The sequence below is a fragment of the Arachis hypogaea genome, chromosome 10, assembly GCF_003086295.3.
Source record: "Arachis hypogaea cultivar Tifrunner chromosome 10, arahy.Tifrunner.gnm2.J5K5, whole genome shotgun sequence".
NCBI lineage: Eukaryota > Viridiplantae > Streptophyta > Magnoliopsida > Fabales > Fabaceae > Arachis > Arachis hypogaea.
In genome coordinates, this window is record NC_092045.1 from 48,495,307 (window position 1) to 48,509,613 (window position 14,307).

Below are 14,307 nucleotides of genomic sequence, written 5' to 3' on the forward strand. Positions count from 1 at the left end.
GAGCACATGAATTTATTGAACTTTAAAGTGGATTAACAAACTTCTAAAAATAACTAACTATGCAAAAAGAGAGCTTTTACTTCTTTGATAGCGACATGGTGAAAATTTTGATCACAGTGGCATCTCGAATTTGGTTAGCACACGGAACAAAAAGTACTTTTAGATCGAAGAAATGAAAGATGATGAACTAATTTTTAAATCAATGTCAATGATTCAGGCATACTGGATGGTCACAGCCCACAGTGATAAGAAAATGGATAATGCATCCTCAAATACTTCAGCCACTGCATGTAAAGGAATGTACAAGTTAAATGTGAATGTTTATACGATAAAAGTTCTTTAACTTGTATTGATATTAGGCTTGGTTGTATATATAAATATATATGTATACATTTTATATTATATAGAAACATAAAATCAATTATAATTTAATAATTATTTGTAAATAATTCTCGTGTACTAAAGCTATAAAAATTATTTCAAAAAAAAATATCTTGTATAAAATAGAAAGAATTATTACTACTATTAAGATAATAAAGAAAGAGCTTTATTTGGGGCCTCGGGGGTACTACTACTAGTGATTAGTGAAAGAAGCGTTTCACATGGGATGTTGAAAAACGGCACAGGGAATTACGTTTTAGTAGAATGGACAATTGGCACTGTGGGCCCCACTAGTAGGGGCTATGGGGCAAAAAATAAATTAAAATTCTTCGATACCATAGCATAGAGGCACAAATTGGCACTATAATATACAGCCAGCACTATCGCTGGCAAGTCATGGTCGTAACGATGACGTTTTACCCCTAACCCTCTCCTGTTGTTGATCCAAGGGGAGTAGGGGAAAAAGGGTCCCACTGTTGATTTATTAAATTCAATCTCAACCGTCCAACTAATCAGTGCGCTCATCAATATTCCTTTGCGATCATCCTCTTTTTAAGCTCACTCAAACCCCCACTCTCACACTCTCTCTCTACTCAAAATAGCAAAATTAGAAAGAGAAAGAGGAAGAGAAAGAGAGCGTGTGGAAGAAGACAATGAGCGATTGTAAACGCTGTGTACCGTTAGCTTCTGCCATGGAAGCTTCTTCTTCCAGCGAAGATAATGTTTCTAAGAAAAGGAAGACCACCACTTCGTATGAGTTTTTGTTAACCTCTACTTCGGATGCGCCGCACCGCCAGCGTCTTCCTAGCTTCGGTTATTCTCTCGCCGCGGCTAGGTTCAACGACGTCACCGTGTCGCCGGAAGGTTCGCTCAATTCCTCCGGCACGGTTGTTTCCTTCGAATTCTGCTCAGATCGCTCTCCGCGCTCTTTCTGTAGCTCCGCCTTTGAAGTCGCGAAGGAGCTCGACACGACGCCGTTAGATCTGGAGGTTCGGTTTTCGAAATTCTGCTTCTGTGATACGCTTTCGTTTTCGCATTCTTCAGTTACTTTTTCAATTTCTGTTATAATCTTCGTTAAGCCACAAATTGTTCAATTTTGCAGTTTCAACTTTCAAATTGTTAACGTACTTAATTTTTTTTTTAAATTTAATTTATTGAGAATAACATTGGCGAATTCATGTGATCCTTCAGGTTCAGACCAAGGGTTTCGTAACTGTGGACTCAACGTTCCACAATTTCAAATCCAGCAGGTTCTCAAGTTTTTATTCTTAGTCCTCTTTCTCCGCTTACACGTTCTATTATTCTCTCAAACGAAAAATATAGCTACATTATTCAAACAGCACTACCTACATTTTTTTTCTTCTGCGTTTTCGGTTTTCTAGTTTGTTGAGTGAGCAGTGTGGAGACTCGGAAGAATCGGCGGCTGTGGTGAGGCAGCATGAGCAAAAATCTACGGCAGCGAAGAAGGAGAAGGTGCCAGAGGTGGAGATTGAAGAGTTCTTCGCAATGGCTGAGAAGTACGAACAAAAACGGTTCGCTGAGAAGTAAGTACTGGGAGTGATAATGTAATATAGTGCTGTTGTTTTTTCTTTCTATTTTTGTGAGTGTGCAGGATAAGGAATGTAAGCGAGGTCGCACTCTAGCAGTTGCCAGAAAGAATCGAACCCTAACTAACTAACAACTTTGCTTTGCGTGTAGGTACAACTTTGATATTGTTGCAGATATGCCGTTGGAGGGTCGGTACCAGTGGGTTCGTTTACAGTGAATGCCTTGTAAGAGAGAGAGAGAGAGAGAGAGAGAGAGAGAGAGAGAGAGAGAGAGAGAGAGAGAGAGAGAGAGAGAGAGAGAGAGAGAGATTCTGTGTTTATTTGTAGAGTGTAGTGGATAGTGCTGTGTAGTGGAAGAAAGAAGCTAATTAACCTGACAGGAGGTAACACGAAATTGAGGTTGCAAATTCTGGTTGCTCCGGGTAGACGGTGATGGCTGGTGTTGGCGGCGCGTGGTGCGTTGGTTGGTTTTTTAATTTTACTTTTTGTGTACAGATAACTGTTTAGTACAACTAGCTGGCTACTTTTATTCCTTAATTATTCCCTTTCTGCAATAACGCAACCTTCGCGATCATAGATAGAACTTGTAGGGAGAAAAAGAGAGAGAAAGAGAGAAAGGAACTGGGTTAAGTGGGAAAACAAAAAAAATATACAAAGAGCACAGAAATTCCCATAGTGAATTAGTGGCTTAATGTTTTAGAATTTGTAGTTTGAGACCGTCTCTTTCAGTGTTTCCAGAAGAACAAAGGGGTTCAGCTAATTCTTAGGGCTGTTTTATTACTCATTATTGGAAGAATTCATGGATAGAGATGACATTAATTGTTATTTGGTAATTTTCTATGAAAAGTGTCTTTTGTTCGAGCTTCCTTTTGGCAGTTTCCTTTTCAGCTTTCCATAGCTTCATTTACCTTTTTTTTTTGTTAGAAATGCTAATAAATATTAAATAAAATAAGATTTTTTTAATATTATTATAACAATTAGTAAATATTAAATAAAATAATTTTTTTTTTTATCTTTAACATTATCGCTTTTTTATTTTATGGCTTCCTTTTACTTTTGATTTCTTTACGATAAACCTTTAGGCCATTTTGGAATATCCTCTCCATCACAAGTAATGATTCCCTCATTTGGTGCGGGGACCATGTGCCAGGCACATAAAGAAATGACTGCATTAACCAATTAACTCGTCTTTTTCCTCAGCTCTCCGCGGGTTAATGATTGATGGTATAAGCTTACCAACATGCACAAAATTAACAACCACTTACAATGACCACCCAACCTACACCCTTACCATATTTTATAACAACCAAGCCTATACGGCTATGCCCAAAATTATGCAGCTGCAACTTCTGGTTAATTTTTGGAAGAAACCATGTTCTCATTAATCATTATCTCATATGCATTAATAATTTTTCTACTGCTAGAATCATTCCTTTAATAATGAAAATATAAGGTTAGGTGAGAATCTCCTAATTTTGGAAGTGTTATTAACTCATTTTGAGTGGTCTTTATAGTTTCTTAGTGTATACGATTCATATAATTAAACATTTATGTACTTGATACTATCATTAACATAAAAAAAATCAAAAGTGATTATCAGAAGCCTTAAATTGAAAGTGAAGGCTTGACGGTTCACATGACACTGTCATTATAATGTATGAATCAAGCAAAATTAACAAGTGCTGCCATGGAGAGCTAATTATCCGTTTGAACAAAGAGGGAAAAGGAAAATACCTTTATTTATTGTTGTTAGTTTTGTTTGTTTCCTTTATTTTTCACTTTTGCAGTTTTGCTTCTTGTTTAACGGTTGCTCAGAAAAAGTATACATAGACGTGACATAATATTCGTTGTGAATGAGAGTGATGAGAAGGAAGCAAAAGGAACAGGGTCCATAGTCCATAGGTTCTCCCATGTAGAATGTCATGTCATGATTACACACGTGTCCAAAATGGAAGCAAGTGCAACACCACCCTTATCTATGCCATCATGGATCCAAATGTGCATAGTTTCCAGCCTTCCAATGTTCATCCCATCTTATTCCCTTTTTATATAATAACAACATAAAAGAATATGGGACATTAAAGAAATCCCACAATGAACAAGAAAACAAAAGAAGAAAAATGATGAGAGTAGAAGACTTGCACGTGGTGTGGTGTGGTAATATTGGTTTTTGAGAGAGAGAGAGAGAGAGGGGGTGGGGAGGGGTGTTGAAAACTTGAAATTGCTTTGGATCTGATGCTAATTTTTTAAAAATATAGAGAGTTGCAGAGAAGCGGAACGAGAGAGTGAGAGAGAGACACAGAGGTTGCATAGGGTACTGGTAGGGATGGAATGTTGCTTATTAATGAAGGGTACATACACCAGCATCGGTTTCCGATTCAAATTCATTTCTTTAATTAGTTTTAAATTTCTAATTTTTTATGTGCAAAAACAATTGAAATTGGTAGCCCTTTTTCTCCGGTCTATCCTTACTCTTTACGAAGCTCAAATTTTTTTGTGCTTTTCTAATATGCACGAAAAAATAATTTATAAATATGTTTTATATAAAAATTTAATAATAATTATCATTTTTTATATTTATTATAAATATTTTTTAAATTTATTTAATAGAATTTTAATTTGTTTTTGTAAATTCATTACACTCTTCAATTTATCTATAAAATCACCATCACCTACTCCACTTTTTTCTAGCCTCTGTCATTGCTATTGTCGTCTAATCCAATATTCGCTGCCGGTCTTAGCCCATCTCCCGGCGTCTCTCTCTCTCTCTCTCTCGTTCATTCTCAGTATATTTCTGCTATCTTCTCTCTTCTCTCTTCGAGTCATCATCAGCATCATGGTATTCCGTCTCTCCTTTCATCCTCCACTTTCAGAATTTCAATGGAGCCTCAGCCTCAACTATGAATTTTCTACGTTGATTTCACTTTTTTTCGTTATTTTTATGTTCTTGCTATATAAATTTGCTTCATTAAAATCATTCAATTGTTTTTTTCTGTTCTACTTATTTTTTGTTTAGGTTTTTTGTGTGAATTTGTTTCATTAATTTCGTTCAATTATTTTTTCTGTTCTGTTTATTTGGTTGTTTGCATTTTTTTGGGTTTTGTTTATGAGGGTTAAAAAATTTTAGAATTTATTTTTTTGATTTGGATTTCAATTTTTGTGTTTATGTTTTTGTCGATGATGATTTAATTCTATTTTTTGTTCTATTTTTTATTTGTTATTACTGTTTGATTTTTTAGTCTATTTGTGAATTTAGAAATTAGTATTGTGATTATGTTTTCAAATTCAGCGGTCACTGGTTAGTTTTGATTGTTTGATTATAAAATTCTAACTAATTTGTGCTATTTTGCTGGGTAAATAACTTAAGTCACCATAAATTACAGGTAGCATTAAATAGTCAAAGACATACAATGGATGAAAATACGAATAATGTTAGTGATTATGTGGATGAAGATGGAACTACTGATGCAGTGGATATGGATCAATATCATATAAACTCTTGGAAAGATGTTGGTAAAATCAATTTTTTGGATCAATCTATAGAAAATATTTATCAATTTTACTTTGATGATCTTGGCTTGGCATTCGAATTTTATAATTCATATGCTAAGATGAGGGGGCTTCAGTGTACAAAAAAATAGGAGTAGAAAAGTTAATGAAAAAGTTAAAGAAAAAGCATATGTTTGTTCTTGTGAAGGCTATTGATTAGAAAAATTGAACCATATGAAAAATGAGTTAGGGAGCCAAAACCAGAGACAAAATGTGATTGTATGAGTAGATTTCATATTTTCATGGAAGCGATAACTGAAAGTTGGGTAGTGAGAAATTTTTGTGATGAACACAACCACGAGCTTGTTGTCCCAAAGTTAATAAGAATATTAAGATCTCACAAAAAAATGATGGAGCCTCACATTAGTTAATGGAACCATATAAAAGAGTTGGGGACTAGCATACGAAGCATATTTGGGTCATTAGCTAGCCAGTGTGGTGGGTATGGGAATGCTAATTTTTCAATTAAGGATATGCACAATCAAGTTACAAAGCAAAGAAGACAATTACCTGATGATTTAAACTCTACAATGGCTTACCTGAAAACGCTACCAATAAGGGATCAAAACTTGTTTTATAGTGTTAAAAAGGACAAAGAAGGAGTGTTTCGACAACTTTTTTGGTGTGATGGCCAATGTCAGTTGGACTACGATTTGTTCGGAGATGTGCTAGCATTTAACACCACATATAAGAAGAATAGATACAGATTATTGGCGGTAATATTCTCGGGAGTTGACAACCATAATCAAACTGTTGTATTTGATTCTGCAATATTTTCCAAAAACATAAACTCTTTCCACCCTTTAAACAGCCTTAAAACATAATTCTCTTCCAAATGGCTTGTACCCAAAAATACAATGCTTTCCTTAGGAAACAAAGCTAAATCATAACCCTCTTTTCAAAAATTCTTTCAAAACATAATTTTATCACTTTCAAAAATAATTCAAGTAAAGATAATAAAAGTCTTAAATTCACAATTCTCCAAGTAAAATAGTTAAGGCCTTAAATTCGTGATTTCCCAAATAACATCTTCAAACAAAGTCTCAGATTTTACAGGAATTTCGACAGCACCTCTCCTAAAACTTGAAGTCTGCCACCCTTTCCGGGTCCCAATCAAACCATTCCACAATCCTCTTTCACGGGTTCAAAACCAAGTCAGTTCAAAATCAAGTTGGTTTCATTTTCAGATATCAAGAGCACCAATTCAAACTCAAACAAATTTTTGATAGATTAGCTTGATTTCAAAACTTTTAAGAAACAACTTTAAAGAAGTACTTCAAGAACAGTCTGTTTTACAAAATAGAAAAATAATCTAGTCAAATAAGCATTCATATTCATCCAAGGCAACCAACATTACATAAGACTTATACTATCACTCAAGGATCCATCTTTACCACATAATATCCATATATAATAATTCCAATTTATAAAATATACTTTCCTGAAAAGGCCCCTACCTCGACAAGCCGAAGCCCAAAAACCAAATGCATAAAGAAAACCTTTTCTCTTAGTGCACAATCTGCGGCAGCCGCATCCACAACAATTTTAATCATGTCACGTAAAAACCGAACTCAAACCTAAAGCATTAACATTGCAAGGACCTTAGAAACATATCACAGAATAGCGACTAAAAGAAATCAGAACAAGGAATAGCCTACCAAAGTTACGAATAGCCGAGAAAATGGAACGGCGGCGACTCCGTTGACAATGCGGCAACTTGATGTCGCATGCACGACTACTGGTGCGTGCGTACGCAAAACCCCCACACCTTTTCATACAGCATGCAGTAGCCGAGAAAACGGAACAGTGGCGACTCCGTTGACAATGCGGCAACTCGATGTTGCATGCACGACTACTGGTGCATGCGTACGCAAAACTCCCACACCTTTTCATACAGCAGGCAGTACCAGCAAGTACACTAGGTCGTCCAAGTAAAACCTGAGCGAGTTAGGGTCAATCCCACGAGTATTGTGGCTTGAAGCAAGCTTTTGGTTGTCTTGCAGGTCTTAGTCAGGTAGAATCAGAAGGTTGTTGATTGTATGTTGAATTTTATATTTTTAAAATAAGTGTTTCAAAGAATGGAATAGAGTTGATAGGATTAGAGTTGAGAGTCAGAGTTGCTTTGTCTTTCTAAAGTAACTCTGGTACTACTATCTTTCTGTAGCTTTTGGTTTAGTGCGGATCCATTCTGATTGAGGGTGAAGCTCATACTGGTTCTAGCCTCTACCACAGAGACCCTAATCTCCCTGGAAATTGGCTGAACTGATGTTTTGAGAAGTCCCCAACGAAGTCGCGAATTAGCCATCTGAGAGATTGGTGGACGAAATTGTGATCAACAATATTGGCTCTTTGGTATGTGCATTTATTAACTCAACACTTTCTTTCCACAACTCCGTTCAACTAACCAGCAAGTGTACTGGGTCGTCCAAGTAATAAACCTTACGTGAGTAAGGGTCGATTCCACAGAGATTGTTGGTATGAAGCAAGCTATGGTCATCTTGTAAATCTCAGTCAGGCGGATTCAAATGTAATTGGATTAGATATTTAAAAGATAAATAAAAAAGGATAGAAATACTTATGTAAATTAATGGTGGAAATTTCAGATAGGCGTATGGAGATACTGTGCCCTTTCTTTTTCTACTTTCCTACTTCTTCCTTCTGGTTTCTCATCACTCCTTCCTATGGCAAGCCGTATGTAGGGCATCACCATTGTCAATGGCTACATCCCATCCTCTCAATGAAAAAGGTCCAAATGCTCTGTCACAGCACGGCTAATCATCTGTCGGTTCTCAATCAGGTTGGAATAGAATCCCTTGATTCTTTTGCGTCTGTCACTAACGCCCAGCCTTCAGGAGTTTGAAGCTCGTCACAGTCATTCAATCCCGGAATCCTACTCGGAATACCATAGACAAGGTTAGACTTTCCGGATTTCCATGAATGCCGCCATCAATTCTAGCTTATACCACGAAGATTCTGATTAAGGAATCCAAGAGATATGCGCCCGGTCTAAGGTAGAATGGAAGTGGTTGTCAGTCACGCGCGTTCATAGGTAAGAATGATGATGAGTGTCATGGATCATCACATTCATCAAGTTGAAGTGCAACGAATATCTTAGAATAGGAATAAATCGAATTGGATGGAAAATAGTAGTAATTGCATTAAAACTTGAGGTACAGCAGAGCTCCACACCCTTAATCTATGGTGTGTAGAAACTCCACCGTTGAAAATACATAAGTGAAAGAGGTTCAGGCATGGCCGAATGGCCAGCCCCTATGATCTGAGAACTAATCGTCCAAAGATGTCTAACACAATAGTAAACTGTCCTGTTTATACTAGACTAGCTACAAGAGTAAGTAATTGATGCATAAATCCACTTCCAGGGCCCACTTGGTGTATGTTTGGGCTGAGCTTGATCTATCTACGAGCTGAGGCTTCTTTTGGAGTTGAACGCCAAGTTGTAACGTGTTTTGGGCGTTCAACTCCGGTTCGTGACGTGTTTCTGGCGTTTGACTCCAGACAGCAACATGGAACTGGCGTTGAGCGCCAGTTTATGTCATTTAATCACGAATAAAGTATAAACTATTATATATTTCTAGAAAGCTCTGGATGTCTACTTTCCAACGCCGTTGAGAGCGCGCCATTTGGAGTTCTGTAGCTTCAGAAAATCCATTTCGAGTGAAGGGAGGTCAAATTCCAACAGCATCAACAATCCTTTGTCAGCCTCCTATCAGAGTTTTGCTCAGGTCCCTCAATTTCAGTCAGAAATTACCTGAAATCACAGAAAAATACACAAACTCATAGTAAAGTTCAGAAATGTGAATTTAGCATAAAAACTAATGAAAACATCCCTAAAAGTAACTAGATTATATTAAAAATTACCTAAAAACAATGCCAAAAAGCATATAAATTATCCGCTCATCACAACACCAAACTTAAATTGTTGCTTGTCCCCAAGCAACTAAAAATCAGTTAGGATAAAAAGAAGAGAATATACTATAAATCCCAAAATATCAATGAATATTAATTCTAATTAGATGAGCGGGACTTGTAGCTTTTTGCTTGTGAACAGTTTTGGCATCTCACTTTTTCCCTTGAAGTTTAGAATGATTGGCTTCTCTAGGAACTTAGAATTTCGGGTGGTGTTATTGATTCTCCTAGTTAAGTATGTTGATTCTTGAACACAACTACTTTTATGAGTCTTGGCCGTGGCCCTAAGCACTTTATTTTCCAGTATTACCACCGGATACATAAATGCCACAGACACATGACTGGGTGAACCTTTTCAGATTGTGACTCAGCTTTGCTAGAGTCCCCAGTTAGAGGTGTCCAGAGCTCTTAAGCACACTCTTTTTGCTTTGGATCACGACTTTAACCACTCAGTCTCAAGCTTTTCACTTGGACCTTCATGACACAAGCACATGGTTAGGGACAACTTAATTTAGCCGCTTAGGCCTGGATTTTAATTCCTTGGGCCCTCCTATCCATTGATGCTCAAAGCCTTGGATCCTTTTACCCTTGCCTTTTGGTTTTAAGGGCTCTTGGCTTTTTCTGCTTACTTTTTCTTTTTCTTTCTATTTTTTTTCGCAAGCTTTTGCTTTTTCATTGCTTTTTCTTGCTTCAACAATCAATTTCATGATTTTTCAGATTGTCAATAACATTTCTCTTTGTTCATCATTCTTTTAAGAGCCAACAATTTTAACATTCATAAACAACAAGATCAAAAATATGCACTGTTCAAGCATTCATTCAGAAAACAAAGAGTATTGTCACCACATCAATACAATTGAACTAAATTCAAGGATAATTTCGAAATTTATGTACTTCTTGTTCTTTTGAATTAAAACATATTTCAATTAAGAGAGGTGAAGGATTTATGGAATTTATTCATAGCTTTAAGACATAGTTACTACATACTAATGATCATGAAGTAGAGACACAAAACATAGATAAAAATGTAACATAAAAATCGAAAAACAGAAAAATATAAGAACAAAGAATGAGTCCACCTTAGTGGCGTCTTCTTCTTGAAGGACCAACAATGTCCTTAAGCTCTTCTATGTCCCTTCCTTGCCTTTGTTGCTCCTCCCTCATTCCTCTTTGATCTTCTCTTATTTCATGGAGAATGATGGAGTGCTCTTGATGTTCCACCCTTAATTGTTCCACATTGTAACTCAAATCTTCTAAGGAAGTGTTGAGTTGTTCCCAATAGTTGTTGGGAGGAAAGTGCATCCCTTGAGGCATCTCCGGAATTTCTTGGTGATGAGCTTCCTCATGTGTCCCTTGGGTTCCATGAGTGGGCTCTCTTGTTTGCTCCATCCTTTTCTCTGTGATGGGCTTGTCCTCCTCAATGAGGATGTCTCCTTCTATGATAACTCCACCTGAGTAACATAGATGGCAAATAAGATGAGGAAAAGCTAGCCTTGCCAAAGTAGAGGACTTATCGGCTATTTTGTAGAATTCAGGGAAGTTGACTTCATGAACTTCTACTTCCTCTCCGATCATGATACTATGAATCATGATGGCCCGATCCACATTAACTTCAGATTGGTTGCTAGTGGGGATGATGGAGCGTTGAATGAACTCCAACCATCCTTTAGCCACAGGCTTGAGGTCCAGTCTTCTTAGTTGAACCGGCTTGCCTTTGGAGTCTCTTTTCCATTGAGCTCCTTCCACACATATGTCCATAAGGACTTGGTCCAACCTTTGATTAAAGTTGACCCTTCTAGTGTAGGGGCGTTCATCTCCTTGCATCATGGGCAAGTTGAATGCCAACCTTACATTTTCCGGACTAAAATATAAGTATTTCCCCCGAACCATTGTGAGATAATTCTTTGGATTCGGGTTCATACTTTGATCATGGTTCCTAGTGATCCATGCATTGGCATAGAACTCTTGAACTATTAAACTTCTGACTTGTTGCATGGGATTGGTTAGGACTTCCCAACCTCTTCTTCGGATCTCATGTCAGATCTCCAGATACTCATTTTTCTTGAGCTTGAAAGGGACCTCAGGGATCCCTTTCTTCTTTGCCACAACATCATAGAAGTGGTCTTGATGGCTTTTGGAGATGAATCTTTCCAACTCCCAGACTCGGAGGTGGAAGCTTTTGTCTTCCCTTTCCCTTTTCTAGAGGATTCTCCGGCCTTAGGTGCCATTAATGGTAATGGAAAAACAAAAAGCTTATGCTTTTGCCACACCAAACTTAAAATATTGCTCGCCCTCAAGCAAGAGAAGAAAGAAGAGAAGAAGAAGAAGAGAAAATATGGAGGAGAGTGAGGGAAGGTGTTTTCGGCCAAGGTATAGAAGAGGGGGTTGTGTTGTGTGAAAATGAAGTAGAATAGAGGGGTATATATAGGGAGGGGGAGAGGGTAGGTTCGGCCATATTGGGTGGGTTTGGGAGGGAAACTTATTTTGAATTTTGAAGGTGGGTGGGGTTTATAGGGAAGAGTGGATGGATGTGAGTGGTGAAGGGGGTAATTGGGAAGAGAGATTGAAGTTGTTGGGAAGTGTGTTTATGGGGAAGAGAGAATGAATAGTGAGAAGAGGGGAGAATATGTTAGGTGGGGATCTTGTGGGGTCCACAGATCCTGAGATGATCCTGTGGGGTCCACAGATCCTGTGGTGTCAAGGATTTACATCCCTGCACCAATTAGGCATGTAAAATGCCTTAGCATACCATTCTGGCGTTTAAACGCCGAAGTGGTGCACATTCTGGGCGTTCAATGCCCATGTGCAGCATGTTTCTGGCGTTGAACGCCAGTTCCATGCTTGTTACTAGCGTTCAGCACCAGCTTTCCTCAGGGCACATTCCTGGCGTTCAAACGCCAGGATGTTGCTTGTTTCTGGCATTCAGTACCAGATACATGCTCTGTTCTAGCGTTGAACGCCAGCCAGATGCACCTTACTGGCGTTTAAACGCCAGTAAGTCCTTCCTCCAGGGTGTGATTTTTCTTCTGCTATTTTTGATTCTGTTTTTAATTTTTGTATTTTTTTCGTTACTCCACATGATCATGAACCTAATAAAACATGAAATAATCAAAAAAATAAAATTAAAATTAGATAAATAAAAATTGGGTTGCCTCCCAATAAGCGCTCTTTTAATATCACTAGCTTGACAGTGGGCTCTCATGGAGCCTCACAGATATTCAGAGCATGATGAGGGCCTCCCAACACCAAACTTAGAGTTTAAATGTGGGGGCTTCTCAACACCAAACTTAGAGTTTGGTTGTGGCCTCCCAACATCAAACTTAAAGTTTGACTGTGGGGGCTCTTTTTGACTCTGTACTGATAGAAGCTTTTCATGCTTCCTCTCCATGGTTGCAGAGGAAGGTCCTTGGGCTTTAAACACAAGGTAGTCCCCATTCAATTGAAGGACTAATTCCCCTCTGTTAACATCAATCACAGCTTCTGCTGTGGCTAGGAAGGGTATTCCAAGGATGATGCATTCATCTTCTTCCTTCCTAGTGTCTATGATTATGAAATCAGCAGGGATGTAAAGGCCTTCAACCTTTACTAACACGTCCTCTACTAATCCATAAGCTTGTCTTACTGACTTGTCTGCCAATTGTAATGAGAATAAGGCAGGCTGTACCTTAATGATCCCTAGTTTCTCCATTACAGAGAGTGGCATAAGATTTATGTCTGACCCCAGGTCACATAGAGCCTTGTTAAAGGTCATGGTGCCTATGGTACAGGGTATTAAGAATTTACCAGGATCTTGTCTCTTTTGAGGTAAAGTTTTCTGAATCCATGTATCTAGTTCACTAATGAGCAAGGGGGGTTCTCCTTCCCAAGTCTCATTACCAAGCAACTTGGCATTCAGCTTCATGATAGCTCCTAGATATTGAGCAACTTGCTCTCCAGTCACATCTTCATCCTCTTCAGAGGAAGAATAGTCTTCAGAGCTCATGAATGGCAGAAGGAGATTTAGTGGAATCTCTATGGTCTCTATGTGAGCCTCAGATTTGTTTAGCTCCTCAATAGAGAACACCTTCTTGCTTGAGAGACGTCCCAGGAGGTCTTCCTCACTAGGATTTTCATCCTTCTCCTCCCTTGTGCATTCGGCCATATTGATTACCTCAATGGCCTTGCACTCTCCTCTTGGATCTCTTCTGTATTGCTTGGGAGAGTACTGAGAGGAGTTTCAGTGACTTTCTTACTCAGTTGGCCCACTTGTGCCTCCAAATTTCTAATGGAGGATCTTGTCTCACTCATGAAACTTAAAGTGGCTTTTGACAAATTAGAGACTAAGTTTGATAAATTAGAGGGGCTCTGCTCAGAGTTCTCTGTCTGTTGCTGAGAAGATGATGGATAAGGCTTGATATTATTGAGCCTATTTCTTCCACCATTATTAAAGCCTTGTTGAGGCTTTTGTTGATCCTTCCATGAGAAATTCGGATGATTTCTCCATGATGAATTATAGGTGTTTCCATAAGGTTCACCCATGTAATTAACCTCTGCCATTGCAGGGTTTTTAGGATCATAAGCTTCTTCAGAAGCTGCCTCTTTAGTACTGTTGGATGCATTTTGCCATCCATTCAAACTTTGAGAGATCATGTTGATTTGCTGGGTCAACACTTTGTTCTGAGCCAATATGGCATTCAGAGCATCAATTTCAAGAACTCCCTTCCTCTAAGGCGTTCCACTATTCACGGAATTCCTCTCAGAAGTGTACATGAATTGGTTATTTGCAACCATGTCAATAAGTTCTTGATCTTCTGCAGGTGTTTTCTTTAGGTGAATGGATCCACCTACAGAATGGTCCAATGACATCATGGAAAACTCAGATAGACCATAATAGAATATATCTAATATGGTCCATTCTGAAAAC

At 38.1% G+C, this 14,307-nt stretch overlaps 1 protein-coding gene across 1 annotated transcript; it reads left to right on the top strand.

The window, feature by feature from the left end:
• The first annotated feature begins 795 nt into the window (after positions 1–795).
• Positions 796–2,794, top strand: LOC112715598 (cyclin-dependent kinase inhibitor 6). Its single transcript, XM_025767367.3, has 4 exons — positions 796–1,370; positions 1,573–1,631; positions 1,764–1,925; positions 2,080–2,794. The coding sequence occupies exons 1-4, from the start codon at positions 1,035–1,037 to the stop codon at positions 2,144–2,146; spliced, it is 624 nt and encodes a 207-aa protein (XP_025623152.1). The 5' UTR covers positions 796–1,034; the 3' UTR covers positions 2,147–2,794.
• Positions 2,795–14,307: the final 11,513 nt, after the last annotated feature.